Consider the following 22986-nt stretch of genomic DNA (forward strand, 5'->3'; position numbering starts at 1 on the left):
ACTATACGTAAAACTTCCTTGTTTGTTTTCCTTTCAGTCCACTTCACCTTTTCCATCCTTCTTTACACCTACACACCAAAAGTTTCCACTGTACGTGTATTATCCGGCTTAAGTGACTATGTTTCCATGCTGTACAAAGCCACGCTCCATATCAGAATTTTGATGAGCTGTTTCTTAACATCTCTACTCAATGTTTCTGTCATATAGTCACTCCTTGGGCAATCTTCTTTGCCTAATGCAATTCTTCATCTTACGTCCATATTATGTAGAACATTTTGGTTCAAAACACTTGAGAAATGTAAATTTAGATATGATAACTTTGGTGTTTTGTGTACTTTCATTCTCATCCCATACCTATCACACTGCCTTTCCAATTTATTCAGCAATGTTTACAATCACTTGGCTGGTTGGCAAACTAAAGATTGATTATCTGTAACCCTTACTGAATTTATGAATTCCTCATTAACTTTAATTCCTCTCCTCAGTTCTTCCTATGCCTCTGTACAATTTCCTCCACGTACACATTGAATAGCACGGGTAATAATGGACACCCCTCTTCTTAGCACTGTCTATCTTGAGACTCTCCATCCATCGCCTACTCCTAATAAGTATGAGGCATATACATGTTGCTGATACGTTACTCAAATCAATAAGATCACAAAATAGAATCTGGGACGAGCAGTGAATACCTAATGCTCTGCATTTCCTCTTATATGAGACTTTAAATTTTCATGTTCTCCTCCTCTCTTTTTACACATCAGGTCTTGCTCAAAAAGTGGACGTCATTTGTTGGTTTGAAAATGTTTTGCTAAGTATTTGTAATCTCAATGTTTGATGGGATATCCATTATGCCATGGGTTTGATGAGGTTAATCAGAAAGTTTTCAGGTAAGCAATATGCTTTCAAAGAAACTGCGGGAGATGCCACAACAGTAATTTTAGCAATGTCATCCGCTATTGTGCGTAACAATATAACAATTTCAAAGTGTAAAAATCATTTGCTGTGACTGGGATTTGAACCCAGATGCCTCAATGTCTGGCCAAGTGTTGTATCCAGTTAAACTACCAAGGCAATCTCTTGCACTGAAATGTACTCCTTGGCAGCTTAACTGGTTAAAGCACTCAGTCAGACATTTGAGGTATCTGGGTTCGAATCTTAGTCAAGGTGAATGATTGTTACCCTTACATTCTGCATGATTTAAGACAATAAACAAAATGAGCTCTACAGTTAATGATATGGAGGAGGGATGGCAATTTCATTTAATATCCTGTTGCACTTCCATCCGAAAAAGAATACATTGTAAGAGTTTTGCAGAATTAATTTGCAGATCTTTGTGTATTTTGATTACAATTAGAATAGGCGATGCACTACATACAAGTTTTGTAACCAAGAGTTGGGAATGGGCTGTGTGAAATTTAATTTACTAACTGGAAATATTATGTCTAAGAAGTTTGTGCATATTTCTTACGGGAAAATCCGAAACTTATGGGCAGTAATTAATTGTTTGATAGTAGAAATTGACAAAATTGTCTTTTCACGATTCAATTCTATAAATGTTTGCTGAATGTATCCAGGACTATGGGTTTATAGAGCTATTTTCCAAGAGACCCAGTTGTGTTTTATATATATACAGTGCCTGATAGAGCAATAGGTAGTGTACATTATTAAATGTTATTAAATAAAGATTCAGTACAGGAATGTTGATAATATCTGATTATTGGGCAAGTTATGACATTTGGCTGTAAATCGCAGGAAGAATTTTCAAGATCCAGCTACCGTGTGCAACTAATACTATCGAAGGACTGGGCCCTTGCAAAATGAAGAAATAAGGTATAAGGAAATTTTGTCTGCTTTTTGGACAAAAACCACCTTATCTACCCTGGTTAATAGGAGTGGATTGCGTGAGACTCATTCATTTCATCTGGCCATGTTAAGTTGTACTTAACATTTATTTTAGCTGATATATGTGCAAACCTTGGGAAAGTAATAAGGATTCGAATTAAGGGCTGAAAATTAAAATTAAAGACATGTGGAACCGTTTCTTGAAAGAATGTTTTGTTGCTCTGCAAAAATGCATGTGGCCTAGCATATTTCACTGTGATACCCTATCATGACTATATTCTCATGGTTTCTGTGAGAGTCTGAAGTAGGCTTAGTAACTATGCTCAGCCTTCCAGTGATCATGTTTTTTTTTAATTTGTGCCCTTGTCTCATTCTGATGGTTTGATGAAGCTGAAAATCTGGTTGGATTTGGGTTATCTGGGAAATTTTAATGCATGCTTTCACTTTGCCATACACCAGTACTTTATCCTAAAAATGCCCCCCTGTCCTGTCATTCCCTTCCTTTCCGTTATAAGCTCCACCATCATCAAGCATGGTATCTCACTTATATGATATCTCACATCTCATTTATGAACTTGTTTATAGTTTGATTTTAAAGTATTAGGATAGCATCTGATAAAATTTTTTTCTCAACTACAAAAATGCTTTTATGTCAAAACTAATTCAAAGATGTTCCTGAAAAATATATAGTTAATTTTATTTAAATCTTGCTGGGTAATATTGCGGTTTTCAAGGAGGATCCATTATCATCAAATATTGACCTGTATAAATCCTGCTGGAAAATGTTAGAAAATATTAAATGAGGACTTACATGTACTGCATAATTATTTATATAATAGGAAAGTAAATAATGCAGAATCTAAAAGTATGAAGTTATTGAAATCTGTCTTAGTCATGTGTGTAAACGTGATTTTGAGAACTTGTTTAACCATAAATAATTTGTTCCGCACCATTTTGATCCAATAATTTAGCAGAAGTATTCGTCTTGACTGATGTATTTTCCTTCTCAAGTCTGCATATTTGAATGAATATTGCCAAATTCAACCTTCAGTTTAAGTTTAAGGATATTTTTTTATGAAAAAATGTTTTCAAAGTGTTGTTTATTGAAAACAATGCATGTCTAAATGTTTTAAATCATTTACAGGCAGAAGCAAGGCTTGCAGCCCGCAGGCAGGCGCGAGCAGAGGCTCGAGAAATTCGGATGCGGGAATTGGAACGTCAGCAGAAGGAGGCTGAAGAAAATGCTGATCGAGTATATGATATGTATTCTGGTAAGAATAGGATTGTTATTCCATGCCATTTATGTAGTAGGTCGTGGATTCTGGTTAATCTAAGGTGAAGAATTGAAATTCCACTATTGATGTAGTTGAATTAATGATCACAAGTAAAGCCACTTAGTTAAATTATTGAAACTGTCTTTTATATGAATGTGAAAGAACCACAATTTAGTGTGCAGTGTAGTCTTTTTTCACCTTATGATGTCAATCCTAAAATCAGGATATACTTCTTGTAATTACCTTGCTTATTTATATTATTTATTTTCCTAATTGGATTTTACCAGTAGATTGTCTCCTATTAATTATTTCATGCAGAGTTTGTGTACTCAGAAATTCCTTCTGTAATTGAAAAGATTTATTATTACTTATTGTGCGAGCATAAAACTTGATGCTAAGCTGTTAGCATGATATTTAATCTATATGTGGTATAATGTTGATTGATAGCTCCGGTATTACATCAGCAACAGCTGCTACAAGTTGAAACATGATCAGTTTAGTTGCCAGCTTCTGGTGATGAAAAATACTTCCTAACAAGTTGTTTCTTAACGTTAGGGAGCAGGAAAAATGTATATGAGGCTAGGTCGGGACTTCAGGGAGGATGAGAACCACAATTCACCCTTAGTTTTATTAGATATTGCAACTTTGTGGTGGATTTTGTCAAATGCAATAATATAAATGTTTACTTCTGTAAGAATAATGTGTAGAGCTCCAGTTTCACCTTGTTTAGAAATTGATTGTCTCCCCTCTTTTATCATTTCAAACCATTGATTAGATATACTATAGGGAAGAGCATACTCTCCTATATATAACGTATAGCCTCCTATAGCATTACATAGGCCTCAGCTGCTTCTTTGTTCAGGCAGAAGAAATATTTCATTTTAGCATCATGTTTTACTTGCTTAGTTGCTGTAGTTGAATTGAATGTTTCAACTTGAAATTTTTGCTGCTGTTGTAATACTGGAGTAAAAGGAATTTATATGATTCAAGGAATGTCCTAGCATAAAAGTAGTTTGGCTCAGGAAATAATAACTTAAAAAATAAGAACTTTTATGACCGTTGTGTATTTAACAGACCTTGTGGAATACATACTTAAGAATTGGAATTGAGAGATGCATTAATTCCAAGTGCAAACTTCCCATAACTTCACATATAAGTTTTAGGGTGATTGTTATGTAAGAAAGGAACCTAAGTAGCATGAAATGTCTTTTTTATAGTAAAAATATTGAATATTTTTTTTAATTTTGAAGTATGAATGTTTTAAACTACTTAATCTTATGCTCCATACATTAGGTTATTTCTAACAAGCCATACCATACCACATCCCCATACCGCATATTTTTCGCCATCTTCCTAGGCTGATTGACTTGCCCCAATAAATCTTGTAGGTTTTCCAATTTGTGTAAGTAGTGCAAGCTGTGCAATTGTCTATCCTTCTATTTGCCATGTGTAGAAGTAGATAATTTATATGTTTTGTGTGTCTTAAGAAGAGTGTCTTTGTGTGGCCATTCTCATCTCCCTGTGTCCCTTACCACATTTTACATAACTCTTTGTCATTCTCTCCCCTATGTGAAATTTGGATGTAGTACATAAAGCCTTTGGCCAGTTTTAACATAACTTAATTTTCTCTCTGTAGACCCTGTGGGTCGTTCAGGACACAGGGTGTCAACTCCCAGTGGCAGGACTTCATCGGTAGGAATTGGAAACACCTCAGTTGGTGTTGCAAGTGTGACAACAGCTTCACCATCATATCTTTCGAGCCGAAGGAGTTCAGAAGACTCAGTTGATGATGGGGGTAGTCTTGGAGCAAATACGAGTCTAAGGGATCTGCGGGTAAGTTATCTACAATCTACCTTTGTTATATTTAATGTGGAAAGTATTAAATTGCAATTTTCATTGATAAATCATCCCAACCTGATTCTTCTCTATTTTTAAAATTTCCATTCTTTTTGCTGGTTATTGCTTTTGAAGTATCAGTGCTTGAAAATGTAATCCAGTGAAATGTTTGAATTAACAAACTATATTTGTATCTTAATGGAAAATTATTTAATTTGGTTTTAATTGATCTGCTTTAATAATCTTAGCATTGCTCAAATTGATTGAAACACAAAATTTTCATCAATATAAATGTCTGTTTTGGAAGAAACTCATGAAGTTGTGGGTTGCAAGTATTCGACTGTTTTGATGTTATGTAAAATATTCTTTTTCATTTTTAGCATGAACTGAAAGAATTGGAGGAGAAGTTTAGGAAATCTATGATTCAAAATGCACAGTTAGATAATGAGAAGTCATCCTTAACCTACCAGGTGGAATTGTTGAAAGACCAAATTGAAGAAATAGAAGAAATGCACTGGCAGCTACAGGTGAAGGATTTTATTCTATTATTATTTTTTACTGGCATTAAATAATTAAATTTGCCTGAAGATTTACAAACTTAGAATGGCTTTCAGGAATTTGATGGCATTAAATTTTAGAATGTTATTTTATTAGAAGAATTGAAAAGATATTGTGAAATGTATGTATTATATATAGTGAAAAAATGAACATGTGATGTACAATGTTTATTTAAAATGTTTTTAATGGCTTATCAACAGTAAGACAGTCACAGCATAATTTTTGTTTTATCATTCTGTTTTTTAGAAGGAACATAAGGATAAATGTCGGGAATTTGATCAATTGAAGAGATCATCATTAAAGCTTAAGGAAGACATGGAGTTTTATAAAGCACAGTTAGAGGAAAGGGACATGTTAATTCAGGTAAGTTGTTTCATGTTCCTGCAAACTATTTTCACAGATATTTTCCCCCTTGAAGCTGGCCTTGTTGGGCGGTAAAAGATTGAGCCAAGTCTCTTCACTCTCTTTCTTTGAGAGGAGGAGGATGGTTCACACCACCTGAAGGAGACGAAAAGGGCAGCTGTCATTACAGTAATGTTTTATTGTGCATATATGTTTTCAGTGAACCCTTGAATAGACGTAACCATTTGAATTTACATATCTTTTTAATACCATGAGATGACCTCCTGTTCAAGAAATCCAATAAGAACTTAAGTTTACATTTATGAAACTGTAATTTATATTAAATGACATTGATCCTTTGAGATCACAAGCTAATTTTATTTTTGTTTTTGGGAATACCTGTAAGCTTCTCTGCTGTGATCCATCCACAATCACCCATACTTTGCCTAATCTGGACAGCCTCCGGCCCCTCATAGTCCTGATCAGCAAGGGTGCACTCTTATGTTCAACTGTGGAATTATTATGCTTATTTTCAAAAAACTTAAACTTTTAATAGATTTCTGCTTGAATGATATCACATGAAATAATCTGATCATATTTTTTCATCACATATTTAATCCTTGTGAAGAGCGTCTAATTTTGCAAGTGGTACTAGTAGCTTTTTGTCACAGGCCAAATCTATTCTCCTACTCTTCATGTCCATGGCTTAACAGGTTTATTTCAAGCACGCCTTAATTCCTAATTACTTTGGTTCATATTCTTCCATTTTGGAAAATTATTAAAATTTATTCGACAGAAATTATATAGCTTCATATTTGAGTCTAATAATCTTTGGCTCACTCCTTGAATATTGGAACTTCCCTTTTGGTTATCGTTACAAAAATTTGAGCTTCACTACCTTGACTCTTCCAGCAACACGGTTTGGTAATAGTAGCTGACAATGAAATCACCAGTGATGATGATGATGAGGATGATGACTCAGGGGAAAATGAAAATGGGAGGTGTAAAAAGAAAGAGAAAGGGAAACAAAGAAAAGTGCTAGTTTCTGTTGAGTCTGCTCAGATGTTGCAGGATGCTGGAGAAGGATCCCTGGGTGAGTTAATATCTTTTTATAATTTTAACAAATTGAAAAAGCTAATTATAATGTGACCCCTTTTTTTGTCATGAAAACAATTTACAGACCAAGGTAAATTTTCACTTTATTTTTCCTAAATGTTGGAAGTCATTATCATGTTATGAAAATATGTCCTCAGGAATTTCAACTTTGTATTTGTTCAGTATGTGAGTGAATACTATTAAGATTGCACCTATTTAAGATAAGAAACACCCTTCCAAGTGCTAAAATCAATGATAAATGAAAGAGACACCTGAGTGTGATGAGAGATTAAAATGCAGCAGTGTACATTTTAGGATCCAAGAATGACTGGAGTAAAAATAAATTAGCATTTTGAAGAAGAGGTGACTTAATTATAACTCCAGGTTAAGAAATCTTCATGAGCGTCGGCACAAACTGAAAATTCTGTGAAGAAGAGTGTGTGTGAAGTACGAGATATACTATTTATTATGCCTAAGCAAAGATTGAAGAATCGTATCATGAACTATGAAATGCATATTTAATTCAATTAAAGTAAACAGGCAGTGGGTGAAGAAGTGAAATATGAAAGCTTTAAATCGAATAAAAAGTAAAGAATATTAATTCTGTTGATAACGTTCTCAGTGTGGGTCTGGGGATAGGCATGGTTGAGAGAAGTAAATGTGGGAAGGCTTAAATTGAGAGTTGAACTCTTGAACGAGCGTAAAAGATTTTGCTGTTTATGCTCTTAAGACCACCCAATTGTCAAAGAAATTCTTTGTTGTATCCATTTATTTTCTTAAGTGTTGATGATATCTTTAATAACATCAGATTCTCATCACTTCTAATGTTCTCTCTTCTCTTGTTATCCAGAGTCTGCTTCAATAAAAAGAGAATATTAGGATAGAGTATGAAAATTAGGTTTAGTAATTCAATGTGCATCTATGTGTATTTGTATTTCTTTATTGTATAATGGAGCATACTGTTTGTGATGGAGGAAGAAGAAGTGTTGTCTATCAGAAAAGAAACCCTTCAAATTTATAAAATCTTGATGCTCATCAGGAATCACAGGAATTATCTTGATTATATTCCTTGATCACATTCTCTAGAAAGAGATTTACTGCAATAAACGTCTGCATTTTGCACTTCAAGCAGGCTCAAAAGCCTTGAAGTGTACCATATTTCAGTGACACTGTACTTAAAATTGAAAATATAAAAGATTTGGATCAATAAACTATCTAACCTATGTATTGAAACCTAATTTTTACAGAATACATTTTGTTAATTGAGCCAAGTGAGATCTCCAGGCAGGATTGATAGTTATTGCATGTGTAACTGAACTCATTATGTGCTTTTTGAAGTAACTCAAATTCAAAAATCGAGTAGGTTAAATTATACTTTGTTTCTTTTTTCTAGAGCCAAGTGGTCAAATACAGTCGATCGATAAAAAAAGTATTAAGTGTACACATGTTTATTAAGGCATGTTAACTTAATCTTAACCCATAGAGTAAAACATGGGTCAAAGACAACTTCAGGATCACCTAATTGTGAATATAATTTTATGATAAGATTTTATGTAAATATGAAATCAGTAATACCATGATAGTCCATAAGTGCTCAAAAATCTCTTCTGTTTGATCATTATTATTGGGCTTTCAATTAACTTGGAAGTGTGTTGGTAAATGACAAATTTTATGGAAAGGGCAGGGTTATAGTTAATAAAAATGTTATATTTGTGGTTCAATATCCAATGCATCACGATAAATCCCCCAAGTAAGATCAATTCAAATATTGTAAATGGCTTTAGGTTCTAGGGCATTTTGTTTTTAGGGAGTGGGCTGCCAGTGTAACAATGTGTGATATGTAAAATAATTTATTGGAAGAATGCCTGTATTATTTTATTTAAAATGGCTTCACAACTAAATTGAATGGCTTTTCTCAGTTTTGATGATTTATATGAGTGAAGGATATTTCATAATTTATGATATTTCTACGAAAAATATGATTTGATTGTCATTATTGGAAAGGTTTGTCTTTTGCTCATTTAGATTTTACATAGAGTAGTAATTATTGTCCTCCACAGTTGTGTAAATCTACGGCCTATTGAATTTGAAGGTGCTGCATGCATTAAATATCTTAGTCTGACTTAACAGTCTTGATTAATGCAAATTAAATATAATTTAACCATCAATGGAATTTTTTTCAGCTCAGTCGGAAAAGTAATATAAGGTTCAAAATGTTTTTATCATTTTAAAGATGTTCGGCTGCGTCGGTTTGCGGAAGAAAGAAATGAGTTGATGGATCAGGTGCGGCACCTCAAGTTAGAATTGGATGAAGTTCAAAGCCGGTATGGCAAAAAATCTTCCACTGGTGTTGGGATAATATCAGCTGGTGGGCAAGGCAGTGGATCTGCACACCCAGTAATTTCTTCCACGGGCACCACTCTTAATGGACCTGAATTAGATGTTCTTGATTTACAACGTAAGTAATATTTTTTGGCAGAATACCCTGGTGAGCTGTTATTCATCCGATTACCAACTTAACACAATAGTGGTAATTGGTATCTGATTGCTATAATTTATGGTAAACTAAATGAAAAATTGTATGAATTTTCATCGGGTGATGGATATTGTTCATACTCTATGGATATAAAGTTTAGTAAAACAAAGTATAATGTAGCCTTGATTATTATAGTAATTGACATTATAAAATTGATCGTTACAATGTTATGGCTAGTTTTAGATATTGAGATCTAATCAATTATTTTGGTGTTGAGAAATTTATTTTGTGGTAGTATTTGTCAAAATGGAGCCATTATTTAACGTAAACTTACTCTGTAAACCTTCACTAATCTTGAATATGTGGGCTAAGTGGTCGTCAGAACCTGGTAAAATGTGGACTCTTTCAAGTACACAGCCGTCAAAACAGTGATTTCACGCTTGCAACATGCGGGCACTTGTTTCTATGTAAATGTAAATTGTCAAGGCTATTTCAGGTACTTCAGAAATTCATTTTCATATGTTTATATAGCATTCTTTGTTTTTATGTGCAGGTGAAGCAAATAAGCAACTAGGTGATTACAAATTTAAATTGCAAAAGGCTGAGCAGGATGTGTCCACCTTGCAAGCAAATGTAAGTGAGAAAAATTGTTTCTTTTCTTGAATTTAATTCATCTTTAACGGGTGATTTTTATAAATTCTTGAGATAGTGTTCATAATAAGTTTCATAATAGTTTAAACTATTCCACTGTCAAATATTCAGAAAATAATTCAACATTGTGAGTTATTTCAATAACTATGGATTCATGGAGGGCTTTAGGCAAAGTTTTTTTCCATTTACATCTGAAAGTCCATAAAATGCCTTTGTTGCAACTGTCTGAGGATATATTTTAATGCATTTGTAAGTCAATATCTTCTTTGAGGTGTTTGTGTATATTTGTGTATCTTTGGTCATCATATAAATTTCATTGAGGGGTGAAAGTGCCCTCAACTTGAACACATTGAATGGGGACAATATTCTTCCAATTCTGGACATTGCATGATTTAATTACTTGATAAACCATGAACATGATACTATTGCTGTTTAGGTTAAATTAAAAATGAAGTTCATCTTCATTAATATGAGGTTTAAAACTTTCTTTGGTATAAGATTCTAACTTGGTATTGCAATTGGCTGTCTGAGACTGAAATGTATATATTCTTTAAAACATTTTTGTAGGTTGCACGTTTGGAGAGCCAAGTGATTAGGTATAAATCTGCAGCTGAAGCTGCAGAAAAAGTAGAAGGGGAGCTGAAATCAGAGAAAAGGAAACTGCAAAGAGAGGTAAATAAGGATTTTTACCATGAAATTTGTGTAATACTATGTCTTTGCTAAAACAGGAAAAATCAGTTACTTTAATAGTTGATTGCACTGGTAATGTTTTTTTCATATTTAATTGCATTCCGAGAGACAATTATCATATATGTTGTGCTGGGCTCAATCATATAGAAAATATGCATTTAAATGAATCTTGAATGTTTTCATGAGAGGGAAATAATTATTTTTTCAATTTTCAATGGTTCAGTTGCGGTGTTGATATTTATTACTGATTAATCAAATGTCTTGGTGTTTGCACAAATATTCTCCAGTACAATTTAGCATAACACATTACCTGATGTAATTTTTTTAACTATTGGTTTCAGAGGATAGCGAATGGTATGAGCACAAGCTGTAGGTTTGAGAACAAGTTCTGTTTGGATAAATATTCTTATTTTCAGTCTGCTATGTAGACTGAGGTAGTAACTGAAGTTACCATTATATTTTGATGACAGAATTGTTTTGGAGATGTTTCTGACTATTGCATGCATCAAAATTCACTATCACTTCAAAGCAAGCCTGATTCCACACAACTTATTCCATGGTGTGATTAAAACACTGTTTCTATAGGAATTTTAATAGGAGAATTCAAGTGATGTAGAAGATTAGTGAACAAAAAACTGCATCTCAAAGTCTCTTAAGTTGGGAATGTTGATCATCCACCCACAATATTTTCACTCATTTGTGGAGGCAGTTGGTGTAGGCAATTATTTGGGAAACTTAAGGAACTTTTTCCAGGTACAGTTTCTTGCAACTTGTGATTTGCCTGAGCACCTCCACCTGGGTTTTGCATTTTAAAGCCCAATCTAGAAAAGGATTTGGGTTGCCAGGATTGAAGGTTGGTTTTCACCAAATGACAGGTACTGAATGTGTGGAATGTTCTCCATGGATGCATTCAGTTAATTCTAAACTGACTATCTCAAACACACTCATGGCATGAAGGACACTGTTCAAGGAGTGATGAAGGTTGGCATATCTCTTGCCAAAGAATGCTTTTGTAGAAAGCAAAGCAAACAAAGCAGAAGAAGGGGCTGCTGAGAATTTTTTATATGAGTCGGGACTGTGGTTATATCATGAGCAACCGTAGGAGGTCTAGATATCCTCCAAAAGCAGGGGTTATCTTTTATTTATTTAACATTATTGGGGCGAGATTAAGGCTTCTTAGTCCCTTCTTCCACCTAATCCTTATACATTACAATAAATACAATCAGAAACATCCATGCCCTAGGTGGAGGAAAACCCCCTGGGCGGGACTCAAACGTGCAAAATCTGGGTTGGCAGGAAAGGGTATTACCTCACTGCCACTGGGGCTGGCTCTAGGAAGGGATATAAGGGCATTGAGCTATAATTTAATGGTCCATGCTTATTGCTAGTGAAGAATTCTTAGACCCTCAACCAGTTAGAGTTTTCAAACACTGATCTTTTTAATGTCTACTGCACCATTATCCTTGTCCTTGAAGACAATTGTGGAGTTTTATAAAATTTAAATGTGTTCTCCAACAACGTGATGTAGGGGCCAATATTTTTTGTCCAATAAGGGATATTTTCTTACTCTGGGTTCAATGAAGCTCTATCAATCATCTTGCATTAGTTTGTTATTTTATGTGCAAAATGCAGCCTCATACAGAACATCTCAAAGGAATTATAATGATCATAATAAATATGAGCTGAAAATGGGTTGGATGAGTGATTTTAAATGAGGAAACAATCGTTAGTGCTTCAGAACCAATCTCATTAAAAGTCATAATGTACATGTTTTTGACATCTTTTCACCCAAATGTGCCTGCCACAAGAAATAATTCCCTAGAAAGTCCCTTAAAATGCTTGTTCTCAATTTGTTTTGGTATCAAACATACCTACCTCAATGATCAATTCTTTCAAAGAATAATTTAAAAAATCATTCCAAATTTTTTTCAGGGATATGTATTACCTAAATGAAGTTGATTTTATTTCAGGACTTGTTTAGTTATGCATTTATTTTGTATATGGTATAACAGAATATTTAATGAAAATGAAGTGATTTAACTTATTTTAGTGTGTTTTTCTATAGAAATGGTCCAGTATATATTATTTTTCAAAGATAATAGGAAAAACTAGTTAAAGTTATTCTTTTTTGCATAAATTACGGATGTAATTATATAGGAGACATTCCACAAATTATTTATAACAGTTGGAGTGAAGGGGTCAGGTGGGGCAATTGAGCCTGCACATTTTGGGGAAAAGCATTGGGAGAACATTATGTTATATTTAAGTGAATTAGAATTTAGGAACTGGGCTGAACTTTTTGCGATGTTCTATATGAGGAAACAACTTTAGACAGGTCTAGTAATTATTAATTTTATGGCTTAATATAGCATAATTATTATTAATGTTTCTTCCCTTAAAAGCTAAGAGTAATCTCGTATTATTCAAACCCCTTCTATTAAAATGTAATATTAATCTTTAACTAAATATTACATCAAATCCCAGCGGTGTTGAATATTTTTCAGAGGTTTCTCGATCCCTACTTGAGGTGCTTTGTGGAGGGCACTTTGAGTGAGTACGCAGTCCGTTGGATGGAACGTTAAGTGGCCCTTGGCGCTTTTCGTAAAGAGTAGGCTAATGACAATTCTGGGTTTCTCTCCACCCTTCATCCTTTCCTGTCTATCCCCTATGGCGGAAATGACCTCAGCTGTCGGTCGCCTCCCCTAAATACTACTGCTACAGTAAAAACATGAATCAATTATGTTGCAAATATTGAAAGAATTTTTTAGGTATTTCTTTCATTAATTTTGCAAATAGAAAATAGAATCATGATATGATGATGATAATTATTGAATTAGGTGTTCACAACAGATTTTTATGGGTGATGTTGAAGTGTGTGTGAACCATTAATAGTCAACGGACAATAATTTTATCCCTGTGAACATATTAGGAAAAGTTTACAAATGAATTATTAAATCAGTTTTTCAAAATGCTGCTGAAAATAAAATCTAAATAGTTTAGAACTTGTATTCAGCAAAGCCCGTAATCATATTAGAATTTACTTTTGCCCGCTATTATAATATTTATTTTGGATCATCCCCACTATTCATTTATCCATTGTATTAAACCCTGAATTTACAGTAATTAGTTTACAATACTCCTGCTAGATTTTCATAATTTTCTCACTTCTCTAAATATCTTCCAAGCTGTCAAGGGCATTTTGCAACTTCATTTTGTTATCATAGATTGAAAAAATTTTCAAAAAGATGCCTTCATTGGTATTAAAGAACAGTGCAGTTAGTTCTGGTTATTTGAAGTTTAGAAAATAATCTGAAGTTGTTGTCATAGCACGTAGTACCATTTCTGCCAGAAATTAAACTCTTACTCGCAATTATGTAAGATCTGGAAAAGAAGAGAATATAGTAGGCTGCATTATCAGTAGGAGCATCATGTTTTGATACATTTTAATGACCCTTGTTGGTACAATTCTATATTTACAAAGAAATATACGTATTATAAAATAAAATATTGTAATAAATCACAATACCTGAGCACAAACAAGTCTTGGATGTAGAAATATGATGCAGTTTGAAAGGAACAGGAATGTTACTTTAAAAAACTATAAAATGTGCTCTCTCTTATTTTAACTAGTTAACTTAAAATTTATTCTTTTTGCAAAAGAATTTGAAATGCGTTCTTGGGCTAGTCACTGCTTGGTATGTTGTCTTAGGTTAGTTATTCACATCCTGTGAAGTTGGTTTTCTTCTTTTACAATTTTTTATCAAATTTACCCTACATTGCCGTAGAGAAGGAAGTTAAAGAAATGAAATGTTGTTTTCAGAAACTGGTTAAGGAAATGAATAATAGATAATGGTAATTTTGGGTCTGTTCTGTAAGATATATTCTTGTTATTACCTTGACTTGAGCGAGTGAGTTTTTAGGTAAAAGCGATGAATTTTTTACCATGGCATGCATTTTTATCCAAGGGCCCTAAAAGAAGCATTAATAAGGGGTTTACTGTGTATAAAATCATGTCATTAATTTGTTGGGGCCTTTATCTAAATTACTAGAATTAATCGGTATACTGGATACTTAAAGACATAACCTTTGGAGCCCTATTATGAAGTGAGGATACCATAAGTTGGTCTCTGTGTGACTTGAGAGCCACCTGTAACTTCAAATCATCAATGCATATTGTTTTTAAAAATAATTAAAGTATGATTTGTAGTAAATGGCATTTGTGGAAAAGTACTTCAACTGCCCCAAAGTTGCCTTTGATCATTGGGGACGCCCTATTACCTTAAAGTAAGCCATAGCGTAGCTGATGGTGCAATCTGTCTAAAGTTTGTTATTAATGTCTCTAATTCCCATTATTTAATACATTTACCAGGGAATAATATATTAGTAATGTAATTCATGGATATTGGAATGTCAGTATCTAAAATTTAAATTGGGGCCTTTTGTGATGTTGTAGCTATGTGTGCTGTCATTGTATTTGTTTTTGTCCATTTTTGGCATGTTAGATTTTCCACTCTTGTCACTTTCATTTGTTGATACACATAATTGAAATGTCTTTGTATATATACTTACACATATGTATTTATTTATGTACGTGCCTTAATGTATGTATTTCTGCAGATCAAAAATGTTTTTTTCAAAATCTACTTCACTAGATGTCTGACTAAATAGAAATTTAGTGAAGGGCATTAATTCAAATGACCTGTAGACCTGATTTGAGAGATGTAGACCTAATAATTGGGCTTCCATGGGCCACGATCTTCAGGTGAGGGATATGCAACAGCGGCTGCAACTGGCTGAAGCGGGCACAGCTGCCCTGCAGCGCCACTGTGAGCGCATCAGGCAGTCCTCGGTGACAGCGAACTTTCTGTTGGACTACTAGCTTGGTTTGGGACTGTGTGATGGGTAGTTTCAGCCCCCTCAGTCCCACTCCATGGCTGTTAGAAAACACGTAGGGTTCTGTGGAACAACGTTAGATCCTATTTCTTCCTAGAAGTTACTGTCTTTTTCTTTGCTTGTTGCTAATAAGCTCTCACGCCTTTTGTTGGCTGCCTTTTTTGTTCCCCCTCTCCATCCCTTGCTGTGTATTTCTATGGAAAAGTTCCCTTCAGTCAGTTGTGAATGAATAGATTAAATTTCTCTTTTTATATGTTCTTGGAGGCCATCACCACATTGTTGCTTGGAGTTAGTGTTTAGTGCAGCTTAGTTTGAACTTCAAATTTTAAGTTCCTTAAGTACATACATGTACTGTTGACTTGTTTCAATGGAAAAAACTTCACAATGAATCCTATTCAAATGATTTTGATTGATACCTTGTTGTTTCTAATGTATGTATAATGAACACTCACTTTTGATCTACAATTATAATTCATATGTTGTTGCCATTTTTCCGTACTCCTTGCTAGCTTCATATGAATGTTTAATTCAAACCACATTTTTGTGAGTAGTGGGCTCACCATCTTTCATAAATCGTGGAACATTCATATGCCTTGGTACCTATGATACTAATGGTATGAAGTATTGATTGAGAAAATAAATTTTAAAAGAACTGTGTGAAACTGAATAATTGAAAGAACATTGTGATACCTCTAAATGTAGTTTTCTTTTATTGGTTCAAATGAGTCCTTGAAAATATTATGAGGGATTCACATAAATGCAGGAGGCTTTTTTCTAGTACTTGATTTTTATTATAATTTACATGCCATGCAGTTGTGACAGGGAATACTGAGCAAATCGACTTTCTTGAGTGCTTGGGAAAGGTTCAATAATGCTTCAGGGAAATGAATTGTTATGCAGGACTTACCTAGTAGGAGATGGAGAAGTTAATTTTAGCCCTTAATTGTGAGAAAATAGTGATGTTTGAAATTATTGAAAATATTTGATTGGGAAAGTCCTCTGCTGGGCCATCAGTTGATAAGTAGTTAATTGTGTACATATCACTTTTCGTCAAGATAATTACTAGAATGAAGGAGATTCATCCTGGTCACTTTTGAACCTAACAAAGGATTGGGAAATTATTGGTAACATTGACTCAATAAATGTTATTGATTAAATATTTATCAGAAAATTCTTGAGGAGCGTATATTTTTCTATCTCAAGTTGACAGCTTGCAGACAGGAAGTATATTTTACATTAAGTTAAAGTGATTGGCGTATAGAGGTCATGTATTTTTTCAAGTATCAACGTGGGTTATACTGAGTGATAACTTCCTAGTTTTAGTTTAGTTTAGTCTTTTCTTTCGCTAAATATTAAATTGCTGTTGTAAAATGGGAATGGCCATGTGCATGGTGAATTATGAAGCAAAACTAAATGTCACCAAAGTGATACTACATGCAGTTTGAGGGCAATGTCATATAAATTTTTAATATTTAATACGTTTGACTCGTGGAAGTTTTTGTTTATTGCAAGGAAAATACATTGTTTATTCAAGGACTATTGTCAAAGTGCAATAAATAAGCTCCTAAGAATTTTTGGAGTACATTATTCATTAACCAGTTGTGGTTAACAACCTGTTGCCTATTAATCTAGCGAATTAAATATTGTGTACCAAAATTATTTGTACCACTTATAAGTTTTGATTCCCTTGGAAATATTGTCCAAAATCCCCATGCCTTGTGTTTTGTTCTTAAATGGCATCCAAAGTTAACCCCTCAAGTAAAAAAGGCACATCGTAATATTTTTATGTTTTTGCTGTGTGGCATTTGTTTAAAAGGAAAAGGGCAGCACGTATGAGGAATTTGAAGTTCTAAAATGAAGGAGCATTCTATCTCTGAAAAACCTCCAAGAATGTCTAAAATTGTTCTTACCAACTTAAGATACATTCTTGTTTTCCTTATTGGTGAGCAGAATTAGGTTTATGCTATCAGTGTTAGGGAAAGTAAATAATTTGATTGCAGACAATGGTGGTCTTTTTCATATAATCTGCTGTTTCTACATATATTCAATACCTTGCTGCTGTAAGGGCGTAGCTTGTATATTCTTGTTGTGAGTAATCAGCCCTAGGTGTTATAACAGTTTTACATTTTCTATGGGTTTTATATTAGAAGATTTGAGTGTGAAGCAAATAAAGGGGCAAGGAATGAAGCATAAATACACTGATAAAAAAATCACTTGAATGGTAGTTTTGCCTCAATATAACATACGTTGTGGAAAGCAGAGGATCAATTGGGACACATACCTATTGTTAGTGTTAGAAATTTTTTTAAATTCCTTACAAAACCTTTTTTAATATTTATGAAATTGCTCTGTTATTTACAGAAATTATTATTAGGTAGCTTATCTTTTCCATAGAAATATATGGTGAAGCTAATCTTTTTATTACCTTAAAACTATTATTTTCTCAACAATTTTGTTTGATTAAAGATGATTTGTTTGGCCTCAGTAACTTTAACTGGAAGGTTTTTGTACAAAAAGAATGATATTTCTTAAACTCTATTGTTAACAAATTGACCTTCAATACATAATTTGGATCTTGATTCTAGGTCTCCCTTATCTCACCCTAATTAGTTTTGTGAATTTTTTTTTGCTCTCACAAAAATGAAATACTTATTAATAACGACATTTATTTGAAGTCTTAGCTCCATATATTGAGCTTAAATATTGGCTATTGAAATATTCATTTGATGTAAATTTCATTATACTATGGAGGTAGGATGAGGTATAAAAGAGTTAATCTTTGATATAAGTTCTCAATAATAAGCAAGTGTTGTACAGCAATGCCACATAGGAGGGAAAGATTGCTTTTTAAGATAAATATCTTTCGTCTACGATAACCTATTAAGCAAAGTTGTGATAATATTAAGTAAATCATTTTTGCTATTTTACCAGAAGGGTGCAATATATTGTAACATTAATGCATTTATTTTGAAAGAGAGAGTGCATCAAAATTATAAAAGATATATTTCTGAATTTATGTTATAGCATTAATTGATTCTGTGCGCTTTAAATTTATTTTGACTATTTTTACATGAATCATGAAGTTCCTACTGCCTTAAAAAAATTGCCATTATACTTCCAAGTGCTTGTGTGGAAATGTTTGACAAAAAAACTTAAAATTGAATAATTCAGCAGTTTTCATGGCCTTATGTGCCATTATTCTAATTTGAATGGCTCACTGAAATTTTACTTGGACAGGGAGAGTTTAATTTATTGTTTTCACTCTTTGGAAAGGTTTAAAGTAACTAATTTGTTGCTCCATTGCTCCAAAATGCTTTAAGTGGTATGCTGTAAAAGTAATATCCTTAAATTATAATTTTGGAATCATGTTCGAAAAAATACTAAATGTCAAGAGTTGAACTTAGCATAACTCTTGATTTGTGTTTTTAGCAAATCACTACATTATTCCAGGTAATTTTAGGCAGTGATGTTATTGACATAAGCAGATAACTTGGTTTCTTAAGCAATTTATCTATTAATAAAATATCCAATTGGATCCATCAGTGACTAAGAATTGCTTCTCTTTATTTGTACCAATTTTGAAACTACTGCCAGTTTGCAAAAAAAGTCCACTGTTATAAATCACCTTAAGTTGTAGTATATATTCTTATGCGAGGTCTTTTAAAGTAAGTTAATGTGTATAGCAAACTCATTGAAATAACAAGTGGGACCGTACCTTCTTTTGTTGAAATAACTTTTCTAAGGATGTTTTTATAGCATATTGCAACACCGGTGCTTTGATGGCACTTAGGGTCCCATGGTGGTGTTCTTTGATGAAGGATTTCACTTTTGGGAATAGGAAATAGTCAGCCGGTGCCAAGTTGGGACTGTAAGGGGGTAAGGGAATCGTTGCGATGCCATTGCAGAAGGTCTTCAATAGCAGACTCTTTGACTCTTCTCTTGGTCGTCCATTAAGACCTTTGGGACAAGATTAGCACAGAAATTTTGCATTGCCAAATTTTCAGTGATAATTATGTGAACTATCATGTTATCATGCCTATACAATCAGCGATCATGCACACACACAATCGACGGTCTGAACTCAGCACTTCACTCTCACATCAGGAAAAAATACTGATACTGTTGATACAAACCTTGTATTTTGACATATAGCATGATATCCAGGAGCCAAGTTTGTTAAGAGAGGGTTATCTGTACTAGGTTAGTTAAAAGTATGAAAATTAGTATATAATTATCCTTATAACTCTGAAAAGCCTATTAATGGATTTCAGGGAATCTCTATGTGAAACCTGATAAAACTAAACACTAGACTAATTTTTCAATTAGAAAAATTACACATCTCTGCTGAATATAGTTATTATAGGTGCATATATATCCACTATTAATTATTCATGTTTATGTGTAGTATGACATATTCAGTGTTGGTAGTAATGAGTAGTTATAGGTAATTAGTTTTGTGTAGTATAGAAATGTAATGATTAAGAGTTGAATGAGATTACATATAGTGTTTATCTTAATGTTTTCCTACTGAATAGTATTCAGTGTATAAACACTTTCAGGTTCCTATGCAGTATTATTTTGTCACTTTTAATAGAGTTAATGGGATTTCTCAGAATTTACCAAATGATCAAATCTCTCTCAGAAATCTACAGTGGTAATGTTGTAGTCCCATACAGAGATCACATTGAATAAATTAAGTACTTCAAAGGGAGAACTATGAGTACAACTCTAATATAATGACCAATCTTGATGCAAAATGCATGATATTTGGTATAATAAAAATATTTCCATGCTAGGACATCCATTTGATGGACGTCTTTGCCCTAGAGATAAGAATTTTTAAGGTGTTAATATAATGCATAATCACTGTTTATGTTATAACTGGAAAACATTTTGCATTTCGATCTATTTTAAATATGTACGTGGTTTATTATTCATTTGAACATTGAAACTAACTTTTATAACCTCTTGAAATCTGACATCATTGATTTCATTTTGATCATCTACTCCATTTGCTGTGGAAATGGAATTTTACATTAGGATTTGCGTACCAGACACTCCGACTGGTAATCATAGTCTGGATTCCAAACCTGTGAACAATACTGAACCATGAGTATGTAAGTTTCCAATTTAACAGAAATGTGTGTTTTCTTCAACAAATGAGTTAATTTAAATGAGTAAGCCAGGGTTTGAATTGTTGTTTGAAATGACTTTGGCATTTGCTGTGAAAAATACTTAACAGGTTTCCAAGAGTTAATGTTTTTGTGACTACTGTTGTGGGAGGTGCTTTGTGATGTTCTATTTCTATCCTGCATGATCTTTGGTCATCAAATGAGTCACAACATATGGTCCATGCATTTCGTGTGACCCACAAATCCAGAGATGTTGACGTTTCTTGACTTGCCCTATTCCTAATTTTACATATTTTCATTTTAACAGCCTTAATCGATAAAAAATATCCCACTACACCCTTGAACTAAAGAATACATTTATTCCTAAAAATAGCATAAATGTTATATTTTTGAGATGCTAGTTTGACAATTATTTTAAATTTATCAGCTATTTGGTAATTTGTTCCAACTTGAATTTAATTAGCATTTCTCATAAATTGATATGCATATGCCACATATTATGATTATATTCTTATGGCAAAACATGGAGAAGTTAATATTTCTCTACAAGCTACCTTTCAGTGTTCACACATTTGAGCCAAACATAAACCACTATTCAAAGAATATTTATGGGTTACCTTAAGCTGAAAAAAATTTAGAAATCACTCAGTTTCTACAAAAATATTTAGGAAAATATTGAAATATTTTTTTTTAAAGCCTTGAAATTGATGTGTAATTTAGAGATATGATGTTGAAATTCAGAATACCTAATGAGAACTATATTCATGTTAGCTGCGTAGTAATTTTGTTTTTCATAGGCTATGCATGTGCATTGCAAATGGCAAAAACCAAAATGACAGTCCTTACCGATTTTGGTTATTGTAATAGTTCGCTTAGTGATGAGTGATGATCCACAAAAAGAACACCCAATCAGATTCAAAACACCGGGTCAGGAGGAAATATGGAAAAGTCGTGAATGAGTATCTTCAAAATGAATGACCAACTTGATAAATCTTCTTGAAAAAAGATCTAAAAATTTAGATTTCGTCAATTATTTTTTTTTATTGCAAATTATGTGAGAGTAATATGATGAGAAAAGAATACATTAAGGATAATTACATTTATATTTGCATTATCAATGGCATTTAAGCAATAGCTTACCTTGGTATGAAATGCAAAATAAGATCAGGACAGTGAAAAAATAAATGGCATTAACTTTAAAAATCTCTCCATTTCTCACCTGCATCACTCAATGGAAATTAAAACTTAACTCCATTGGTGTCACCTAATTGCATTCTCTGAAATTGAATAGTTTCTAGTAAATACAGCTATGTGGACAATATAATTAGGAAAAAATGTATGAATAATGATGAAAGATTAAAATTTACGTTGGTTATTGGAGATAATTCCATTACTTTAAAATAAAAATTGTTTCCAGGTGAATGATTTTTAGTAGTTAACTCTTATCATCTTACCTTTGCATTTAAGGTAACATCATGATTACAGTGTGTGAGTTAGAGAAATGGCTTGCTAGTCTGCTCCGATGAATAAATTTAACTTTAGTCAGTTGCTTGAATATCATTTATTTCCCATGAGTTTTGTGATTTTCCCTCTGTTTGAATTAATTTAATGGCACAGCATATTTTTTCTAGCCTCTGTTAAATTTCTATTGTTATTTTCCTTATTGTTTTCCCAAAACCTGAATCAGTGAATAATATCAGAAGGATGTTAAGAATTCTTTTATAAAAAACCAAAATTGAGGAAATGTATTGGTAATAGCTAATTTTAAATACGTTAATATAGCTTTAGATTTGTGTCTTATGTTTTTTTTGCATCAAAGCTCAAGTGTAAAACTTACAAAAGCACCTCCATGAAATTTTAATATTATTTGAACATTTTGAAGTGTTAGCTAAAGAATTATCCAATTCAAACACATCTTTATATAACATTGGAGACAGTGTCGTATCCTACTGTAAACATTTGACAAAATATATGGTGCAAGTTAACAAGTTTTTCACTGTGTGTATTGATTCCAATAAAAATTATTATTTTTAAAATCACCTTTTATTACCTTTTAACGTATTGTTTGCCTCATAATCATTTGTGTGTGCAATTTTTTATTTTCAATGCATGATGTTTGACTTGTGGAGGCTGTGAAAAAGCTGTTCAAAATCCTTTGCCTATCAATGGCTGATGTTCAATGGATAAATTCCAATTG

General features: G+C 33.0%; 1 protein-coding gene across 4 annotated transcripts in view; it reads left to right on the top strand.

Moving 5' to 3' along the window:
* Positions 1 to 22986, top strand: part of LOC139692056 (leucine-rich repeat flightless-interacting protein 2) — a 55621-nt gene that overhangs the window by 30825 nt on the left and 1810 nt on the right. The window contains exons 3-11 of one of the 4 annotated variants that reach the window (XM_071590079.1): positions 2987 to 3113; positions 4753 to 4949; positions 5333 to 5479; positions 5757 to 5873; positions 6765 to 6945; positions 9181 to 9405; positions 9977 to 10056; positions 10642 to 10746; positions 15527 to 15707. In XM_071590079.1, the coding sequence (XP_071446180.1) occupies positions 2987 to 3113; positions 4753 to 4949; positions 5333 to 5479; positions 5757 to 5873; positions 6765 to 6945; positions 9181 to 9405; positions 9977 to 10056; positions 10642 to 10746; positions 15527 to 15643 (1296 nt within the window). In that variant the 3' untranslated portion in view covers positions 15644 to 15707. Of the gene's footprint in view, positions 1 to 2986; positions 3114 to 4752; positions 4950 to 5332; positions 5480 to 5756; positions 5874 to 6764; positions 6946 to 9180; positions 9406 to 9976; positions 10057 to 10641; positions 10747 to 15526; positions 15710 to 20697; positions 20775 to 22986 lie in introns of those variants that run through there. The other 3 variants (XM_071590077.1, XM_071590080.1, XM_071590078.1) reach the window with 3 other exon arrangements.

The sequence above is a fragment of the Hetaerina americana genome, unplaced genomic scaffold (genome assembly GCF_022747635.1).
Source record: "Hetaerina americana unplaced genomic scaffold, ioHetAmer1.1.p SCAF_4, whole genome shotgun sequence".
NCBI lineage: Eukaryota > Metazoa > Arthropoda > Insecta > Odonata > Calopterygidae > Hetaerina > Hetaerina americana.